The sequence below is a fragment of the Enoplosus armatus genome, chromosome 5, assembly GCF_043641665.1.
Source record: "Enoplosus armatus isolate fEnoArm2 chromosome 5, fEnoArm2.hap1, whole genome shotgun sequence".
Classification (NCBI taxonomy): domain Eukaryota; kingdom Metazoa; phylum Chordata; class Actinopteri; order Centrarchiformes; family Enoplosidae; genus Enoplosus; species Enoplosus armatus.
This window is the reverse complement of record NC_092184.1, coordinates 14,477,783-14,497,160: the sequence shown is the minus strand read 5'-3', so window position 1 is coordinate 14,497,160 and position 19,378 is coordinate 14,477,783. Positions and strand designations below refer to the sequence as shown.

Genomic DNA, 19,378 nt, shown 5'->3' with positions numbered 1-19,378 from the left:
TGCGTGGTTTCATCTTCATCTCTTTCTGTAGTTCCCCAGCGCATTCTTCCAGGGTAAGGCAGACCTGTGTGGCTGTCTGTGCTACGAGATCCTCAAGTGCTGTAACCACCGTTCCAGCTCCACCCAGACGGAGGCAGCTGCCCTGCTGTACTTTTTCATGAGAAAAAACTTTGAGTTTACAAAGGGCAAGTCTATAGTCCGCTCACATCTGCAGGTCAGTGGAATGTAGTACAAATATATAATTTCAGAACTGTGTGGTTTGAGCGTGACATTGTCCTCAACCCACACTCCTCTTTCCACTTCAGGTTATCAAGGCAGTGAGCCAGTTGATAGCAGATGCTGGTATTGGAGGCTCGAGGTTTCAGCAGTCCCTGGCTATCATCAATAACTTTGCCAATGGAGATGCACCACTCAAGGTAGAGCAGGTTCTATGGGTATATAACATCTTAATTATCAATAATTATGATGCATACAATGGTGATATTTCACTCTACTTTCGTTTTCTACAGAACACTCCATTCCCTGCTGAGGTGAAGGACCTGACCAAACGGATCAGGACGGTTCTGATGGCCACAGCGCAAATGAAGGAGCACGAGAAGGATCCAGAGATGCTGGTGGATCTTCAGTACAGTCTGGCCAACTCCTACGCCAGCACCCCCGAGCTTCGACGCACCTGGCTGGAGAGCATGGCTAAAGTTCACGTCCGCAACGGCGACCTCTCAGAGGTTATAAATGTTACACTTTGTAGGGTGCAATTACCTCAGAAGCTTCACACATGGCTTTTTAGAATGAAGTATTAATTCAAATTGATGGTAATTTGTCCGACTTTCCCTTTAGGCTGCCATGTGCTACATCCACATCTCAGCCCTGATTGCCGAATCGCTGAAGAGGAGAGGTTAGTGCAGACATGCTGCTGCTTTGACTTTACTTTTTGCAGCATGGTTTGTAGGCAGGGCTATGGTATTGCTGCTGTGGTGTGCACATCTTTGCAGACATGGTAACTTCTAACCACAAAGTCCGATCAAAGCCATCCTTTGTCAATCAGCAAACCTCTCTTTCTCTCTGCTAACATGGTTATTGCATCTCTCAGGCATCAGTCCTTCATATCATCATGGAGTTGATGTGTGTGCGTGAAAGTGAGCACACTGGTGACTTGAGTGTGTCTTTGTATGGTGAAGGTTCATTAGGAACTCATGGGGAATGAAGATGGATGGTATAGATCTGTCTTTGCATCCAAATACCATTCCCATTCTCGACTTCTAGTAGAAATAGACTGATGTCTACACAGTTTGCTGTGCTGCATGTTCCTCTGTCTGCAAATCTGTTTGTGTGCACGCTTCCTCACTCAGGTTACAGCATGTGTCTAACTTTTGTTGTACACGTCCGACCATCTTTTCGCATGCACTGTACGCGCTGAGCCTGTGTGGCGATAGCTAGCATAGCATGCCAGCAGCTCGGCTGATTCGTGAGCATTTTCCTTGAGCATCAAAGGCAAAAGCAAATGGAACGTCAACTTTGTAAACCTCCTCCTCCTCCTCCGCTCCTACCAAACAGGCTACTGGAGAGCTGACAAGGCCAGGATGTCCAGTGTGTCCCCTGAAGAAAGCCCTGTCTTTAACTGTAGCTCCTTACTAACTACCTCCCGAGATCAAGACAGTGAGTGTGTGCGCCTGGGGCCTGCTGGGTGGTGGGGCTGGGAGTTCAGAGCATAATGATGGAGAGACAAGAGTGTGGGAGGGAGTGGGTGTGCACGGAGAGGTAAACGTGGTTTGGGTTGAAGGGGCATCGGGTTGTCAGGTGCCACTTTAAATCTTCTTTGCTGGATAAGGTTCTCTACACTGAGTATTATACTACGCAGTTAAATGTTATGAGGACCACTGTTCTTGCCCGAATGATATGAGGTTATGTCAGTATATTGCTTTTTACTGTCACTGTTTGACCTCCACCATTCACTCAAGTCTCACTGGATAAGATGTTCAGTGTCACTGGGGTTTGATATGAAACACGCTCACATAATTTGATGTTTTTAATTTTGTTCTGAGTGTGCAAATGCCTGACTGTAAAAACAACGTAAAACTTCTTGTATTTCAATACAAGAATGTATGTGTTGGATGCAATTAATGCAGCTGTATGTTTAAAAGCATAACACTAGCAATAATGTGTGACCTTTTATGAGAAGTTTATATCTATTGAATTATTGCCCTAATGTCACTTTCACTTGTTTGAAACCCCAGCGTCGTTCTCTATGGGCTGGGCAGCGTTTATGTGCATCAGCCCGAATGTCAAGGAGGAGGGTGCCATGAAGGAAGACACTGGTACACAAGACACACCCTATACTGAGGTCAGTGTTAGCCTTCAATCCTGAACAGAACCTTAAACCACAAACGACTAGTTAAAGTAACATTTTATGATAACCATTTTGACAGTTTGAGAAGATGTGGTGTGCTAGCGGTGTGGCAGGAAATGGGTTTCCCCTTTCACTCTAACATGCTTCCTGATCTTTCTGTACTGTGTAGGACACCCTGGTGGAGCAACTGGAGCTGTGTGTGGACTATCTGTGGAAATCAGAGAGACACGAGCTCATCGCTGACATCAACAAACCTGTGATTGCTGTCTTTGAAAAGAGGCGCGATTTTAAGGTATCTGTTAACCCCTCCACTCTTTGTGTGTGTGTGTGTGTGTGTGTGCATATTGAGCTAAGTTTAACTTTACATGTGTGTTTGCGTGTGCCCACAGAGGCTGTCAGAGCTGTACTACGACATCCATCGCTCCTATCTCAAGGTGACTGAGGTGGTGAACTCAGAAAAGCGGCTCTTTGGTCGCTACTACCGTGTAGCTTTCTATGGACAGGTGAGCGACTGTTCATTACTGCAGACAGTTCACATTTGCATGGGCACGTGTGTACACACACAACTTTGGCTGCTGCAGTAACTCTACAGCCAACAGATTTGACAGATGAAGATGTCCCTGTACGTGTTGCACTTTACCATACAAATAAATGTATTAGTCCAGTATGAAGACCAAAATATAAACATGTAGGTGCTTCTTGAAAGCCAGAGGAAACTGACTTGGCTTATTCCACAACCCACAATGTTTTTTTGGGGACACCTCTTTTCATAAACAATGTTACTTTTCATAAGATAGGACACAGTTTCTGCAAAAAGACTTTGCTGTTTAGTTTTTCCAATGTAGTTTTAAAAAAGTTTGAAGTATATCAAACTGAGACAGCAGAAGTCTCAGTAGCAAAGATCTCAATACCTCTGCAAAAACGGAAATATTCGCATAGCTAGATGCCACCAGGGGTACGTGGGGAATTTTTTGTAATTCATTGAACTAACTCTTTAGAAATGGTGAAAGCATATATTTAATATAACAGGGGAATTGTGCCCTGGTTTATCTTTGAATCCCTGGCTTTATCTTTGCGGTTCGGGCTTGGTTTTTAAGAACCTGGATCCTTGACACAGTTTCCTATTTGTTAATGAGGGATAATATTTCTATGCAGGGATTTCACAGCTCTGAAGTGAAGAAAGAGTTTAAAAAGCCGGTAATGAGAATATGAAGTCTTCTCACTGCTGGAAAAATAGGAGGATATAACGTCTTGTCAGTGAGGAGATGGAAAGATAAGGAGACCAGATTTTTTTTTTACTGAGTCAGTGTCCTTAATTTCTCTGTCTGCTCTTTTCTTCCTTTTTTTATTATATTCTATATCAAGATTGCGGTAAGTTTTGTATGTCTTTGATTTTCCATTTTCCTCAGTGCTAACCACTTTTACCTCTCTTCTCCTTCTACCACTATTAACATCTGCTGCTCTTACCCTCTGAAGAGGTTGTGTCAAGCTTGCTGTGGTCCATTTTACTTCCCATAATCTCCAGTGATAAACACTAAGAAGAGCTGGTGTCACACAGCCACAGTGGACATGAAGATGCTGCTTAATAAACCTCATTCACCTTTGACTCCAATGCTGCTTTGAAAATGACCTCTGAACTCTCCCATCCAGAACTTAACACCGACACCCTGAGTTGTTTTAACACGTGTTATGGTCTATGTGTCCAAGCAGCGACTCAAGAAACCACTAGGGGGCAACATAAAATCAGACTGACATGTACACAGCGTGTTGTGAGAGCAAAAGCAACATCATCTAAATATTGCACCCACTCATACATGTAACAGGCTGTGTTAATGAGTGTGTGCATGTGTGTGTGTGTGTGTTCTGGTAGGGTTTCTTTGAGGAGGAGGAGAGCAAGGAGTTCATCTACAAAGAGCCGAAGCTGACGGGGCTGTCAGAAATCTCCCAGAGATTACTCAAACTCTACTCAGACAAGTTTGGAGCTGATAATGTCAAGATGATCCAGGACTCCAACAAGGTAATTGACAGAATTTGGCTTGTTTGTAAGTTATTTGTTTCATATTATTATTATTATTTATTGGTGTATCACTGGTTTGTGGACGTATAAAAATATTCACTATAGCTTGTGTAACATTTTTTTTTAAAACAGGTCAATCCTAAAGACCTGGACCCCAAGTTTGCCTACGTTCAGGTGACGTACGTGGTGCCCTACTTTGACGAGAAAGAACAACAGGACAAAAGGACAGATTTTGAGAGACATCACAACATCAACCGCTTTGTGTTCGAGACGCCGTTCACCCTGTCAGGGAAGAAACATGGAGACGTGGAGGAGCAGTGCAAGAGACGCACCATATTGACCAGTAAGTGTCTGTTTACATATCTCAGTATAATTTCTGTCCTTACAACAGACTGGCAGGGGACTATGACGTAGAGTTGGTCTGACCAGTGGGATGTTATTTCTCTCTCTTCAGCGAGTTCCAGCTTCCCTTACCTAAAGAAGCGTATCCAGGTGGTGGAGCAGCAGAGCACGGAGATGAACCCGATTGAGGTAGCCATTGATGAGATGTCACGTAAAGTCTCTGAACTCAACCAGCTCTGCAACATGGAGGAGGTGGACATGATCCGGCTGCAGCTGAAACTGCAGGGCAGCGTCAGCGTCAAGGTGGGGATTCTTCCAAATACAGATTTTTGGGTGAATTTGTGTGCTTTGCTCTTCTCACCTGACTTTTCCGTTCAGGTGAATGCAGGGCCTATGGCCTACGCCAGGGCGTTTTTAGAAGAGAAGAATGCCAAGAAATACCCAGACAACCAGGTCAAACTGCTCAAGGAGATCTTCAGGTAGGATTAAATGCACAATTCAGTACAAAGTGTTGTGGATTTTGTTCCTAGCATTACACAGTCGGTATATATTTTGCATGAAGGTTAGAATTATGTCTTGGAACAATAGAAGTCCTGCATGCTTCAGTCCCCTGTAAGCATTTGATAATAAAGCCAAGCTATTTGTATGACAACACTATCAGGGCAAATGTTACCTCATAATGAGACCAAATAGAGTTATGTTATCATATGTCACACAAGTGCACTTGGTGCAAAATGCAGTTCAAATGCATGTGAATAAAAGGGAAGAAAATAGTGCTAAACACACAGGATAACCTTCTTAAAGGGCAGTTCCTATAGTATTTTTGGTCCTATTGCGCCTTTAGGATTTGTAAATGCAATCTTGTAAGTGTAAAATTATAAAAAGTATCATATCAAACATGTTTGTTTAATCAATGGCAAGAACACTTTAGAGCCTAATAGTTTTTGATGTTACTTTTTGAGAAAATCCTTATGTAGATCATAAATGGTCGGGTTCACAGCATTAACAAGTGAAACTTTGTTTGCCCCCTGCAGGCAGTTTGCAGAAGCCTGTGGTCAGGCTTTGGATGTGAATGAGCGTCTTATCAAGGAGGACCAGCTGGAGTACCAGGAGGAGATGAGAGCTCACTACCGGGACATGCTGACTGAGCTGTCTGGCATCATGAATGAACAGGTCTCACTATGCAATGACCAATGAGTGTCCAGACTTATGTCATTACCACACAGTTGTTGTTTTTTTCATTACTCAGTTGCATGGCATTATGAGCATCATCTTGTCCTGTGCATTATTTTATGACACATTTTGCATTTTTCATGAGCATCAGCTTCTGTTTTTACTTCACAGTTCGCTCTACTTCTTTTCAAACTCTTCCTCTCATTACAGCTACAAAAACGTGTTCTTGCTGCCAGTACGTCATCTCTCTCTAACAGCTGTCTGTCCACTCTTTCTAAGACTGGTATGTCATGTCATCAAATTCCCTCATGAAAGACACCATGTCACTTTGCTACTTGCTTACCCCACTTTGTCCCCCCCCCCATATTCCAGCCTATCCAAGAGCCAAACTGTCTTGATACTTACCTCCTTTTGAATTTTCCTGTTCCAATGCAAGCTTTTTATTCTTGCTCTTGTCCAGATTCCTCACACAAGACAACCAGGAACGGAACGGCACAGCGCCTACTGAATGGCCAATAGACTCACAAGAAATTCTTTGTGCCAGGGAGGACTTTTTTTTCTTTTTTTTTTTTGAGTGCCAGTTTGAGTCTCAAAGCGGCTCATTTGCTTGTTTCTGACTGTAGTTGTTTCCTGCTGCAGGGAGCAGCGGGCTAGTGGAACTGTGACCGACGGCGAGTGTAGAGAAAACAAGGGAAGAAGTGTGTAGACTGTGGTCGTGATAGTCTGTAGTCCTGTTGTTGAACGTTGACTATCTACAGTAGAGGCCAGGCTGCTGGACTGTTAGCTACCGTTTGTTTTGGTTTTTAGAGACGCGATCCATGTGTCATGGATTCCCCTGCCCTGCCAACTGATTGATCAGCTTACATACTGACCGACACACTCACAAACAAACACATACAGTGCATACACACAACATGCGCCTTCTCTCCACAACCCTGTCCCCTTAGAGAACAGTGACCTTACTGAGCTTGAGGTGCGTTCAGCTATGTAATATATAGCTTTCTGGTGCATTTTGATGACAGTTTTTACCTTTTTTCTGTGGAACATCATTGTACTTCAAACTATCTCAAGAGGTCTTGCAAGATGACTAATGTGAAAAAACAAAAGACTCTGATTACAGGTCTTTAACAAAGCGAGCATCTGAAGAGTTGAACGCACCTCCAGTTCCTGTTTGAATGTAGAGCAGCTCCACATTGCTACTTTGTATCCTTGCTAACGTTCTGGAAATATCAGCTTGCCGATTTTCAAATGGAAACAAAAAAAAAAAATGTTTTGTAACATTTTTATGATTGAAACTGCATTGTTACTGTTATTATTTCCTGTACTGTTTTGAATTGTAAATAAGAAATATTAATATTTAAAATGTTTGAAATGTTTCTTTTTATAAAATATACAATATATAAATATTTGTTTAGCTGAATTAAAAAAAGAACAAAAACTAAAGTTTTATGTATAACATTTAAATAAAATTTTGTTAATGTCCAAAATTAATTTTCCCCAGTATTTCTTCCTCCACTGCCCTGATGTCAGTGTTGCTTCAGTCGTATGTCCTCTATTGCACCTTACCTTCAGATCTCCTCTCACTATAGTTCATGTCACTCAGTATGTTAATACCAGGTTTCCAATCACATTGAATGGGGTAAAATGGCTTTCTAAAATGAAATTGTGCCTTGGCTGCAGCTGTGCACAGCAGCCCCTCATATCCTGTCTATTGACTGGGCGTGCGACCTGGAAGCAGCTAATTATAGATAATTGCGGGGTCCTTCACCTGCACAATAGATGGAAATGTTTGAAATAGGAATGTGTAATGAGCAAAAGAAGAAGAAAAACACTTTTTGCCTTGGTCCACAGTGTAGAAGAAAATGGACAACGGCTCTTTAAATCCAGCTGCTCCTAACACTATAGTGTTTCCAATATCAACACATACAGTAGTACAGACAATGAGACAACAGAAGTTTAGTAGAGGTCGAACCACCATTTGTCATGTGTGAAACTGTACTGTAAACTCTCACCTTTCATATCCTCATTCTTCAGTTGTGCTCTGTTTTGTCGGTTTCGTCACTAAAGTGATTTAATAAAAAGCAGTGGTACCTATCTGAAAAAGGCCAGTGCAAAAGATGAAAAGGCTCTGCTGCATCAAAGCGCTCTGATAAAAGAGGTCAGGCTTGTTTTCGACCAGCAGAAAGGCATTTGGCTTTAGGTCAACCTGCCATGTCATCTCCCTCCACCATCAATGTCACAGGGCCAGAGCTGCTGTTTATACCTTGAAATTCTAAAAATATTTCGTTGTTAGATAAGTGACATTTTGTAAAGTCGTGGATGGTTTAAACATTTTCTCTTTGCATATCAAATGGAAAACAAAGATATACTGTATTTACAGTAGTGAGACTTTCAACATATCTTTAACTCAGAAAGGCAGGATTACTGTACAGCAACAGTAATCCTGCCCAAAATGAATGGACAGACTCCAAAAGCAACAATCCTTTGTTTTGGATCATTGATTTTGTTTTTTTCAAAGTCAGAGGGGTCAGAACAAAGTCGGCAGCCAAATGAATCCAAATCTGAGCGGTTTGTTTAGATCTGATGGAGCCTGGAGGCTCTCATCATCACTGCTGTGTGTCTGTCTGTTGTTTGGTTTCTCTGCTTCAGACTGTCTCCGCCTTGTTTACCCTGGAGCTCTGTTTTCCTTTGTGCTTTGCATTTTCATTGTCGACTTTATATTCACTATAACCACAACTGATGACAGACTATTTTCCTAGTGTGTGGGCAGCCAAGATGCCATCTGGAAATAGGAATTAGTAAAGGGAATGATTTAGTTTTATTTCATAACAGGAAGACAATTAGATGTGTTTTTGAATCGTCTGTGCTTCTTTTCAGTCGCTTAATTAACTGATTACCTGAATGTTACATATTTTCCCTCTGGTCGACTTTGTTGTAAGTAAGGTTCAATTTTAAGATGTTTTCTCGGCAAACTAGCCATTTATTGACACTCCCTTACGTACAGTATTTTGTGAGCCCATACTGGCCTAAAATGACCCTTGTTGTTTGCCTTTCTGTAACTGCAAAGGGTAACGTCCACAACGTACAGTGCCTCAGCATGAAGAAGTGTGGATTTAAAGGTCTCATCTTACATTAAACAGGTGTAGAGAATTTGATTCAAAAAGCATGTATATGAAAGTAATGTAGACAGAAACGGCACCGACTTCTGCACACAATATAAAGTATGTAGATACTTTTTATATGCATATAAGTATACAACTTGTGGTTGAGGTTTCATTGAAAGTGAAATGACATTAAAATTTAGCATGTGCTCTGACATAGAACAGTTTTCCAAGGGATCTGGTGTCAGTTTTATTTTATTTATAATAGTTGGGTATTCTGTAATTACTGACCATGCAGAGAGAGCGAGAGGTTGTTTACTTATTGATGCTAATCCTGGGGTTAGGGCACTGCACACATAAAAAGAGGTTAAGTGGCCCCGAACATACAGCCGGTGGTAAAAGACAGCATGGAGTCCTCTGTCTCTCTCACTTGTCTGTCTTTATGTCTGCCTGACAAGACAGCTGACACATTTATATCTCCGTCTCTTCACTCTCCCTCTGTGGCTGCACAGCTGAGGGGCAGCAGATTAAGTTTCACTGACCTCTTACCTCTTCTACACAAACTCCTTTCCTTCCAGCCAATCGGATATTTCTCTCCTCCTCAGTCTCATCTCTCTCTCGCCTCCCTCCCTCCCTGTAGCCTATTTTGTGAACCAGAAAGAGGGGGCCGATTGGGTTTCTCTCCTCTACAGACTGGCTTATGCATGCCTGTCTCCCTCCCAGCGGCCTAGACTCTGGCAGGGTCAGGTTGCTCTGATCCAGCACCATTCAGTCCAGGTTGCAGACGACAAACTGTCTCAAACCTACCTGGTAGCTAATGTCTCTTCCTGGCAATATTTCATAATTTATCTCATATTATTTTAAAGCATGTGGGCAGTGTTACACCTCTATTCATGTTGGAGTCAGGCCACCTAAACTACAGGTGTGCTCACAGACCGTGTGGTCTATATTCATAATGGGTCACAACCTGTGGCCACATGGGCTCCATTGCAGCACCTGACCATACAATCCCGGCTGTGGAAGCCCCATTGAGTGTAATTATCTGTAATTTTCTCCTTTGTGTGCGGCCTGCCTGCATTTGATGTCTGTTGCAGTGATTCCTTCTCTTATTATTTATCAAACGCCTGTTTTGTTTTCATGTGTTTCTCTCCCCCAAGACTGCCTGTCATCACTGAGTTAACCCCCTGACCTGCCTTTATCAAGCAACTTGCATATTTAGTAGGATTAAATTAGATGCCAACCAGCCCACATGTCTTCCCGTCTGTGAAATGAATGAAACCTCACTTTGCATGGGCTCCCAACTGTCTATGTGTACATTTAACAGACAAAAACCCACACTATGCATGTACAATGAATCAATATGGCCTTCTTTTTAATTGCTCTGTCTTATATAAATGATCTTCTGCATCACAATCAGAACAGAAGAAAAATACTGACAGGTGGCCTTTTTTAGTTTCCTTCCTAGATTTATCTCTGTTGACAGATTTAATTAATATTTTAGAGGGAGGATATTGTAATCCCAGCAGAGACTTGGTCATTACAAGAGGAAGCCTGAGGTGCCAAAAAAGATCTGATCTTCCCCATCTTTTCTTGAGCTGAAACATGGAGTTGCTCCACATGATTAGGACCAAAAAGTTGTCAAAAACTATCCGCATATTTCAGTGATCCTGCAGGTTTAGTGGGTCTCCTGCCATTCAAGCTCTTATGCAGTGCACATTTCATTTCCGACCCCTGCTTAGTTTTCCTGAAACTGGACGCCTGGGGCTGATTAATAAAACATCCATTGTGTGCTGCTGGCTGATCACCGGAGCCCTGTCAGCTGTATAAGTGGTGAAAGGCGACATAATCTCCCCAGAACAAGATCTGGACTGAGATTGAGGCACAAACAACAGAGAAAGGCACACATCGGGGAGGACCACAAAAGCCTCGGGAGCAGCATGTTGAAACCCCAGCAGCACGGCGAGCTTCTCCTGCACGACTCCCCGCCGGTTTTTGGGAAGCCGTGGTACTGGCAGCGCAGCAGCAGCACCATGGAGAGCACCCGCAGCCTGGCGCAGGTCATCATGGAGATGCGCGATGAAATCAAGAAGCTGGAGGAGGAGAACCGAGAGCTGCGCGGAGACTACGGCCAGCGGCCATTTGGGGGCATGCCAGGGGAAGCCAGCCCGGCGTGTTCAGCAGCAGAGCCGCGGGAGGGAATGGAGGAAAACCCCTATGTGAACCTGAGGCGAAATGCGTCTGCGCCAGTCTTGGAGGGACAATACAAAGGTAAGAGAAAAGGCCCGTTACTGCACAGGTGGTTGGCTGGTTGTTTTTAAACTTGTATTAATATATATATTTTTTTACAATTTTATTATCAAAATAGCACCATAGACATCAAAGGTTGTGATACATTCCTTTAGCACATGAAAAACTGTTAAATAACGTGTTGTGTGAAGTGAAATGATTGTACAAATGTTTAGCCTTTGACCTAATGCAGGTCAACCTCACCCTGGGATTTTTCAGGTCCCACAACACTGTTAAAACCCATGAATGAAAAAGAAAGGGGGGGACAGAATTTTAAAGGAGCACTCCAACAATTTCGCACCACACTTTCATTAAGTTGGAGGCCTCACGAGAGACAAAATCAAGTTTAATTTATTTCAAGACATGCAAAGTTATTACATTTTTAAATTGGCGTAGAAAGAAACTTTTGAATTAGACATCAGAAAATGTGTGTGTTTTCTCTCCATATCTGTATCTGTGGAAATGGATCCACTCCAATGCATCATGCTCATGTTGTTTCACAGAGAACACTGTCATGACTGTCCGACGGTACTCTATCAGCTCCAACCTGTCAGGGGCGACCACGAGAGAGGCAGGGACTGACAGGGCACAGCGAAGTGACTCTGGATGGGGAAGACTACAAGAAGAAATCCAGCACGGGATCGGCATCTTTGATAACTCAGCCAGAGGAGAAGTGGGGAAAGTTACCAACAGGCGCTCCCTGCAGGAATATGTACACAAAAACAGGTAGACAGGCATGTCATTCACTTCAAAACCCAGGAATGTGGCTTTAAAGCAACATTCTTGAATAACGTTTGGTTTAAATTTGACACAGCAGAGATTTTCCCCATTAAAGGCTGTTTTCTCTCACTAGGCTAGACCTTATACTCCTAAGTTGCAGCTTTGTGGAATCATAACTCTTGTGATTTCTTTGACCTCTTAGGGCCAAGGTAAAAACTGTCACATTCCTTCTACCCGTGGATGACATTTACACCAACCGTCCGGTTCTGACCAAGCACCAGGAGGAGCCTAAAATCACCGAGCAGGCTTCCATAACTGAGACAGACTCTTGAGAGAAGACCTTTTAGAGACTTTGGCTGTGGCCATGAGACAAAACACACACATGAACTGAGCCTCCGTGGCCTCAAACCAGGTTAGCCTCTTCATTTAGGTCAGTGTAGATTGGGCTCTTACTGAGTGAGCCAGCAGACCGATTTTATCACACCTGACCACACAAACAGAAGACTCTGGTTACAGGTGTTGTTTTCATCCGGGCCATGGCAATCCAGGGCCGGTCAACAGCGATGAGACACGGGACCCTCTGCAGCGAGGATCAGATGTCTGGACTCCTCTCCCAACCTGGGGTGTTGTTTTTTGGAGTGAGACACACACCTGCAGGTGACAGCTCTTTTATGGACACTTGTGGTCACTGACTCGGGCCTCGTGAGCAACACCACGCTTATTATTTATTCATCTTTGTTTCCTTTCACAAAGTAAACTTAAATGGGTAGTCAAGGGGCCGCTTGTGTGTTTAAACATGTGACCTGTTTCTTGTCTCTGCTTTCATGTATGGAAGGCTCCTTGTAAATATACCAGTGTTTGGCACACTAATATGAAAATGAATGTAAGGCACCTTTAACAGTCATTATAAGCTATGACCTGTGATATATGCTGAGTTATAAATTGTTTTGATTAAGAGGCTCATTTATTGTTACCATTATCTTTCACTCTTGTCTTTATTGTGGGTCAGTTTAAAATGTCAAAATAATACACATTTAAGTATTTATGAGACTGGATATACAGCTGCATTTTGAACCTCAAAAGACGACGTTTTACTCTGAGAGCAGTTCACCTCTAGTTGGATATAATGCAGATTTTGCTGGTTTAAGTGCACCATGTAGACAAGGGTGAGCGTGTCAATTCTTCTCTGCACTGCATGAAAAAAAAATGAAAAGTTACATAACTGAATATTTTTAGCTTCTGTGCTCATAAGATCTATTGGGAGTCAATCACTGACGGGGCAAATGCATTTATTATTTAGTACGTCAGACATGAGCTACAAGCAAAACATATGCTGTCAACTTAATATAATACTTGGTCTACTGCCTCTAAAGTACCACACACACTGACAATGCAGAGAATCTAGCTAGCTGATGTAATACATAATGATAATGAAATTACATGTTAAATACGCTGCATCATGGTTGATAAATCATTTAAAGTCAATCAGCCATTCAGCAAGTAATTACCAGCTCACAGGACCACACAGAACCTGGTGCGGGTGTGTTTGCTTTGATTGTTGGTTTCCACAGCAGCAGTAATCAGTTGTTGTTTCTCTGCGTCCATATGGCTGTCAGTGTCTAAGCCCTCCATATTTGTTTCCGTGATTTTGTCCTCTGTTTGGCCAAATTCATCTGCATCTTTTAACTGGTCTGTAGCTCCGTCCTCTGACTGATCATCGCTGTGCAGGCTTCCGTAGCTCTCAGAGTCCCGGGGCTTGATGGCGGGGCAGGTCTGGGCTTCAGACATATGTGATGATGGCCGGGGTTCGCTCAGACTGTCTCCATATTTCATGGGGATCAAGCAAAGGTCATCCCTGTGCTGCCTCTGAAGAGCTACGACAGAGGAAAAGAAGTGAGTGAGAGAGGGAACGAGACATTTAAAAACAAACAATTGCCAATTAAAAGTCCTTGTTCCCCAATTTATAGGACACAGAGTAAATACATAGATATAGAATTAGAAGAATTTGTCAGACCAGAAACAGACCTGGTCTGTGGAGACCTGGCTGGTAGCTCATGTGGCTGTCCTGCTGTCCAGCCCCAGTCTCTATTTCTGAGAGACCCATAATCTGCTGCTCGCTGACTCCTATGTTCCTTTCAAGAAAGTAAGTTGTCATTCTGCCCTTCCCCTTTACCTCGATCTCCCCTCGCTGCTGGATAACAAAGCCTTTATTTTTCAAAGCCCTGGGAAATGTGGACAGAGGAAATCAGAGAAAGGAGACCACAGGGTTCGTGGTGCACGTCAAAGTGTGTATGAATGCATGAATGTGTGCGTCCTCACTGGTAGACGCTTGGGCTCAAATGGATCTTGTCGGGGAGGCCGTGACTCTCCATGCGAGATGCGGTGTTGACTGTGTCTCCAAACAGACAGTAGCGAGGCATCTTCTCCCCAACTACACCTGCCAGTACAGGACCACTGTGGAGACCCACACGGATCTACAGGAACACAACAAGCAGTATAACAGATGCTGTGTTAGGACACAACACAACAAAACACATTACATGCATATAAACATTGGATTCATTTTTGTTTAATCCTTGAGACATATGCATTTTCAGTGGTGGAAGAAGTACTTAAATCATTTACTTAAGTAAAAGTAGCAGTACCACGCAATAAAAATACTTCATTACAAGTAAAAGTCCTGCAAAAGTTTACTCAAATAAGTACAGAAGTACATAATTTGAAACAAAATGTACTTAAAGTATCAAAAGTAAAACAACTCATTTTATATTACTGGATCATTATTGTTGGTTTATTAATATGTAAGCAGTACTTTAATGTTGTTGTAGGTCAACACAGAACTCATTTTGACTATTTTATATGATGTTGGGTAGTTTAATCTTTAATAATACAGTATATAATATATATAGCTGTCCAATAAATGTAGTCAAGTAGAGGTATAAAGCATCATAAAATGGAAATACTCAAATAGAAATACCTAAAATTTTATCTTAAGCACAGTACTTTAGTAAATGTACTCAGTTACTTTCCACCATTGTGTATTTGAGAAATGCAGTACAATCATTCCTGCACCTGAATGGGTCCTCCTGTGACAGGGTTAATAACCTCCCTGGCAGCCAAGATCATACCCAGGGCGAAGTTGGCCACCCTCTCAGCATGGCTGGTAACAGGTATGGGCACCCCACCTACCACCATATAGGCGTCCCCTATGGTCTCAACCTGGGAAACACCAAATAAGTCAGATCAAATGACAGAAATCCAATCCCTCCATTTCTGAGGAAAAAACAAACTTACAAATGAGTCTTCCTTTAATATCTGAGTCTAAAGGTTCAATCAGTTCCGGGTGTACCTTGTAAACATTGTGCACAGTTGTGAGTCGGTCGAATCTGAGGTACATGGAGTTAAGCATGAGGACAATTTGAATGGGTTCACACAGGGAGCAGATATCAGTGAAGGTCACCACGTCACTGAAAAGTATGGTGCACTCTTTAAATTCTCCTACAAACACACACATAAAGACACAAAGCGGCCATATTAGACACAGTCATACACATAAAACATGCACATTATTCAATGTTTCTAGTATTTGCCTTCCATTAACCTGCTTCTACTGTCTTGCCCTCTTTCAGCTGGTTGGCGACATGCTTGGGCAGCATGGCGTACAGCAGGTTCTCCGTCTTCCTCCTCTCCTCCTCCAGGTGCTGAGACAGGAGGCGGAGCTCCTCCTTCTTCCTCTCCAGCTGATTGGACAGCTCCATCTCAGCCAATCGCTGCTGATTGAGAAGGATGAGGTCGCGGGTGACGTCATGGGGCGCGATGTCAGAAATGTGCATGTCCCTCTCCTCCAGCTCCTGCAGGCTTCTCAGCAGAGGAGAAGCTTGATAGAGCATACAGTCCAGAGAGGGCATCCAGATCATCTGACCTATGTGGAGCAAACATAAATACTTCTTCTATCTGATCAAGGTAGACAATGTGTAGTTTGTTGTATTTCTTTTGTCCTCTACCTCGGAGCTGCAGCATGGGCCTGTCCTGCCAAGCTTCAGGCATCATGTCCCGGCGCGTCTGCAGGACAAAGTGGCTGTTGATGAACTTCCTGATGCTGGAAATGGTGAAGGTGACTTCAGGATGCACAATGCTGAAGTAAAGGTCCAGGTGGATGCTCATAGTCTGGAGCCCAGGGACGATCCTCTGGAGGTTCACCCCTGCCTGGTGCACCACCAGCTGCCTCAGACACCACCAGGATCAATTCGGTTAATTTAACAGCCTCTCATGAATGACAGATTTCAGACGTGAGAATTCACAAAGACCTTCTAATATACTGTGTGTGTAATTTGAACATGTACCTGCTCATCGAAGACTATATGAAAAGGGAAAGCATGGCAGAAAGTCTTCAGATCAATGTTAAGGGTTGTAGGGTACACTGGCTCAAAACCCCTCAACAGTTTGCCTGAAAGGTGAGACAGAGGGTGTAACTTTGCAAATAAAGACACACATGTACAGGTACCTGCAGGTATGCGACTCCTGTTAGCGGTCTTGGGTACAATTAATTCGAGTTCTACTGTCTCTGACTACTGGTGCAACCTCCAGGGTTTCTATATATGTTTATGTGTGTCTGTACTTTACCTTTCCCAAGACGAACCAGCCCCTTAATTGTCTCCCAGTGACTCCTGTGCATGGACAAACTGACACTGGATCTCTTTTGATGAAGAGGCTGAGGACACAGAGATAACAGAGTGAGAATTTCACTATAATCAGTAATATCATGTTCATTGTTATGGCTCTGAGCCTCTCCGCTGGTTGTATGTAGTTTACAAAATAAGTTTTTGTTTTTTACATACAGAGCTTGTAGCACAGACCATTAATCTAACCTCTTTAATCCAGATCAGGGCATTACGCCGGTTAGCCAAAGGCTGGAGGGATTGGGTTCTTGGAAAAGGCCCAGTTTTACTGCTGACCAGTCTGGACTGAGCAGCAGCAGCTGGCCACTGTGTCACCAGGAAAACCACATGCTCCTTCTTCCCAGTTCTCTCCAGCTCCTCCAGCTGGTTGACGACCTCCATCGTTATCTCACTGTTGAAAAAATCTTTAGCAACAGCTCCAATGATACCTGCAAAAGAGAGGGATGTCACATGGTCTTTGATCATAAATACAATCAATCAAATAAAATGATGAGAACAATACAAAAGGACATAGATGAAACTGTGTTTCTAATTACCAGGAACAATGTGGCAGAGTCCTCTGCGGTCTGAATAGTAGTGCAGAAGCATGGTACCATCAGGGTTCCTCTCCACCCGAAATGATGGTGCATTCATTTCCTGCAAGAATCAAACAAATTATAATTATAAATGAATTATAAATCACAGTTTTCTCCATAAAACAAAAAAGATAAAATAAAAGATCACATGAATGGGCATGGGAGCAGGCACCTTGTAGGAGAGGGCGAGGTAGCTGTGAAGGGCATCCAAATTCTCAGTGAATTCAAATAAATTTCCTCCCAGAGTCCGCAGCATGTGATCATAGCCCGAGCGTTTGCAAAACTCAAAGAAATATTCCCCGAACTGCCTCAAGACAACCTCTGGCTTCACTCCTGCTTAAAAGAACAAAAGCAGGATAATGTATTCATAAGCAAAATTATTCTTTTTGATTTATATCAACTGACCAATATTTTAAATGTGAACACACAAAATAATTAATTTACCTAGAAGCTTGCAGGCTTCTGCTACTAACTTCATGGTGATTTCGTCCTTATAGACTTCATATGTCAGGAAGGCGTCCTGGACTCCTGCTTCGTCCCTGTTACAGCATAGTGAGGATTTTGGGAAGAGAGAGAATTATTGTTTTTGTGTTTATGATAAAGAGGACAAAAAATGAGGAGGAGAGAAACATTAACCTCTAAAAGTAATGCATGATTTATTAATAAGTAAACAGCTGCGTTTTTAAGTAAGTCTTGTAACAAATCTTTAAATACAGTAAATAGAAATGTTCCTTTACCTGAGCTTCACCCACGTCTCCTCGCCAAACTTTTCAAGTACCAGCGATTTCAAACAGGTGTTAATAAATCCATACTGTCGGGGACAAATGCATTCATGTAAAGGGGAGCGTTCAAATAAGGGTTGTCGTGCAGGTCTGTTAGGCAATTTATAAAGCAACCAAAAGTAAACAAAGTCTGTAAAGGCAGCGTACCATATCTCTGACAAGTTTCATGCACACTTTGTCCAACAGCCACTTTGTCCTTCACAGTGTCGTCGTCACATCGCAGTAAGTCCAGCCATAAACACCGAAAGACTGTAAGAAACCCAACGCGTGAGGCTGCAGGTGTCCAGAGACAGACTGGAGCTCGAGTCCTCTTCCATGAGACCAGCCCTGCAGTCTTGGAGACGCCAATATTTCACATCCTAAAGATGTCAAATAACCACAAGAAATACCCTGCCACTATTTTATACGTATTGCTCTTCTACTAGCTGCAGTTGTGCGTGTGACAATTGTTAAGCATCTTTCCACAGTTAGAGGCTGTCGGCTCGGTTCTTTTAAATCTTGGGCGAATAAAAAATATTGATGGGTAATTGATGTACGGGAGCCCAAAGGGACACTTTGAAGTTTGACATTTTCCCGAATTTTTGCAGCCACAACACAGGACTCAAACGTGTGTACGTTTATAAACGTGTTTCCTCAAAATATACGAGTTTCAAAGTCTATCTAGATTAATTAACTTTTTACTATATATTTAATGTTTGTAAAATTAAAGTCATCATTTAGTTTCTTTGGGGGGGTCAAGAGAATTTAGATTTGTCACAACATAAAGAAAGCAAAAATAACAAACTGTACTTCACATTAATAATTCATTAAATGTGTATATCAGTAACATATTAGAGGAATCAAGTATTATACTATACTTCATATATTATCAAGTATAGAGTTATTGAAAGCATATTATTCCCTTGTTTTACAGAGAATTAAATTACAGTTTGCTTGCAGGTATGACTAAATTTAGTGGGTAAATTTAGTCTAACATGGTGTAATGAAGCAGAAAGCCTGAAGATTGTGGTAAAACAGTCACTGATCATTTGTTTTGAGGTCGTGATGATGTTGTTCTGGTCTGATGTCTACTGACGTCATGACGGCGGCCCATGGTACCAGCATCAAAGGTAGATAAGACAAGTCTGTCAAAGAGGAGAGCCCGGCCCAACAGGGCCCAGGCACAAGGGTGCAGTGCATCATTGGAATATCTTCAAAAATAAAACCAAGTACTGAGCCAAGGCTGGCTGCCAATGCATGAGCTGATGCATTTGTCACCAAAACAAAGCCAAAATAAACAAAACAGTCTTGCAATCATTTACAAACATAAATACTTTATTTCTCAGAGAAATACATTTTCACTCTAATATGTTTAAA

At 42.5% G+C, this 19,378-nt stretch overlaps 3 protein-coding genes across 4 annotated transcripts in view; 2 read left to right on the top strand and 1 right to left on the bottom strand.

The window, feature by feature from the left end:
- dock10 (dedicator of cytokinesis 10) overlaps window positions 1-7,289 on the top strand; it is a 42,557-nt gene extending 35,268 nt beyond the window's left edge. Inside the window, exons 43-56 of one of the 2 annotated variants that reach the window (XM_070906255.1) lie at window positions 32-214; window positions 306-416; window positions 510-725; window positions 838-895; window positions 1,555-1,656; window positions 2,235-2,341; window positions 2,517-2,639; window positions 2,737-2,850; window positions 4,218-4,364; window positions 4,497-4,707; window positions 4,819-5,009; window positions 5,085-5,185; window positions 5,741-5,879; window positions 6,340-7,289. In XM_070906255.1, coding sequence (XP_070762356.1) covers window positions 32-214; window positions 306-416; window positions 510-725; window positions 838-895; window positions 1,555-1,656; window positions 2,235-2,341; window positions 2,517-2,639; window positions 2,737-2,850; window positions 4,218-4,364; window positions 4,497-4,707; window positions 4,819-5,009; window positions 5,085-5,185; window positions 5,741-5,879; window positions 6,340-6,387 — 1,851 coding nt within the window. In that variant the 3' untranslated portion in view covers window positions 6,388-7,289. Of the gene's footprint in view, window positions 1-31; window positions 215-305; window positions 417-509; window positions 726-837; window positions 896-1,554; window positions 1,657-2,234; window positions 2,342-2,516; window positions 2,640-2,736; window positions 2,851-4,217; window positions 4,365-4,496; window positions 4,708-4,818; window positions 5,010-5,084; window positions 5,186-5,740; window positions 5,880-6,089 lie in introns of both variants that reach the window. The other variant, XM_070906254.1, reaches the window with a different exon arrangement.
- A 3,628-nt stretch (window positions 7,290-10,917) lies between these two features.
- On the top strand, window positions 10,918-12,318 carry LOC139285469 (putative coiled-coil domain-containing protein 195). The gene is made up of 3 exons (XM_070906036.1): window positions 10,918-11,248; window positions 11,770-11,992; window positions 12,189-12,318. The coding sequence occupies exons 1-3, from the start codon at window positions 10,918-10,920 to the stop codon at window positions 12,316-12,318; spliced, it is 684 nt and encodes a 227-aa protein (XP_070762137.1).
- A 1,180-nt stretch (window positions 12,319-13,498) lies between these two features.
- Window positions 13,499-18,339, bottom strand: LOC139285468 (guanylate cyclase soluble subunit beta-2-like). Its single transcript, XM_070906034.1, has 15 exons — window positions 18,283-18,339; window positions 17,978-18,051; window positions 17,685-17,779; window positions 17,413-17,573; window positions 17,202-17,301; window positions 16,855-17,093; window positions 16,610-16,697; window positions 16,330-16,433; window positions 15,991-16,207; window positions 15,588-15,908; window positions 15,336-15,484; window positions 15,059-15,205; window positions 14,306-14,460; window positions 14,012-14,208; window positions 13,499-13,860 (listed from the first exon to the last, which is right to left on the bottom strand). The coding sequence occupies exons 1-15, from the start codon at window positions 18,337-18,339 to the stop codon at window positions 13,499-13,501; spliced, it is 2,466 nt and encodes an 821-aa protein (XP_070762135.1).
- Window positions 18,340-19,378: the final 1,039 nt, after the last annotated feature.

Excerpts from the sequence above, each read along its gene's own strand:
- LOC139285469 (XM_070906036.1), top strand. The coding sequence starts at position 10,918 with ATGTTGAAACCCCAGCAGCACGGCGAGCTTCTCCTGCACGACTCCCCG. Across the intron at positions 11,249-11,769 it reads CTTGGAGGGACAATACAAAG|AGAACACTGTCATGACTGTC; the intron begins GTAAGAGAAAAG and ends GTTGTTTCACAG. Across the intron at positions 11,993-12,188 it reads GAATATGTACACAAAAACAG|GGCCAAGGTAAAAACTGTCA; the intron begins GTAGACAGGCAT and ends TTGACCTCTTAG.
- LOC139285468 (XM_070906034.1), bottom strand. The coding sequence starts at position 18,339 with ATGGAAGAGGACTCGAGCTCCAGTCTGTCTCTGGACACCTGCAGCCTC. Across the intron at positions 17,574-17,684 it reads AGAAGCCTGCAAGCTTCTAG|GAGTGAAGCCAGAGGTTGTC; the intron begins GTAAATTAATTA and ends TCTTTTAAGCAG. Across the intron at positions 15,485-15,587 it reads GGGCAAGACAGTAGAAGCAG|GAGAATTTAAAGAGTGCACC; the intron begins GTTAATGGAAGG and ends GTGTGTTTGTAG.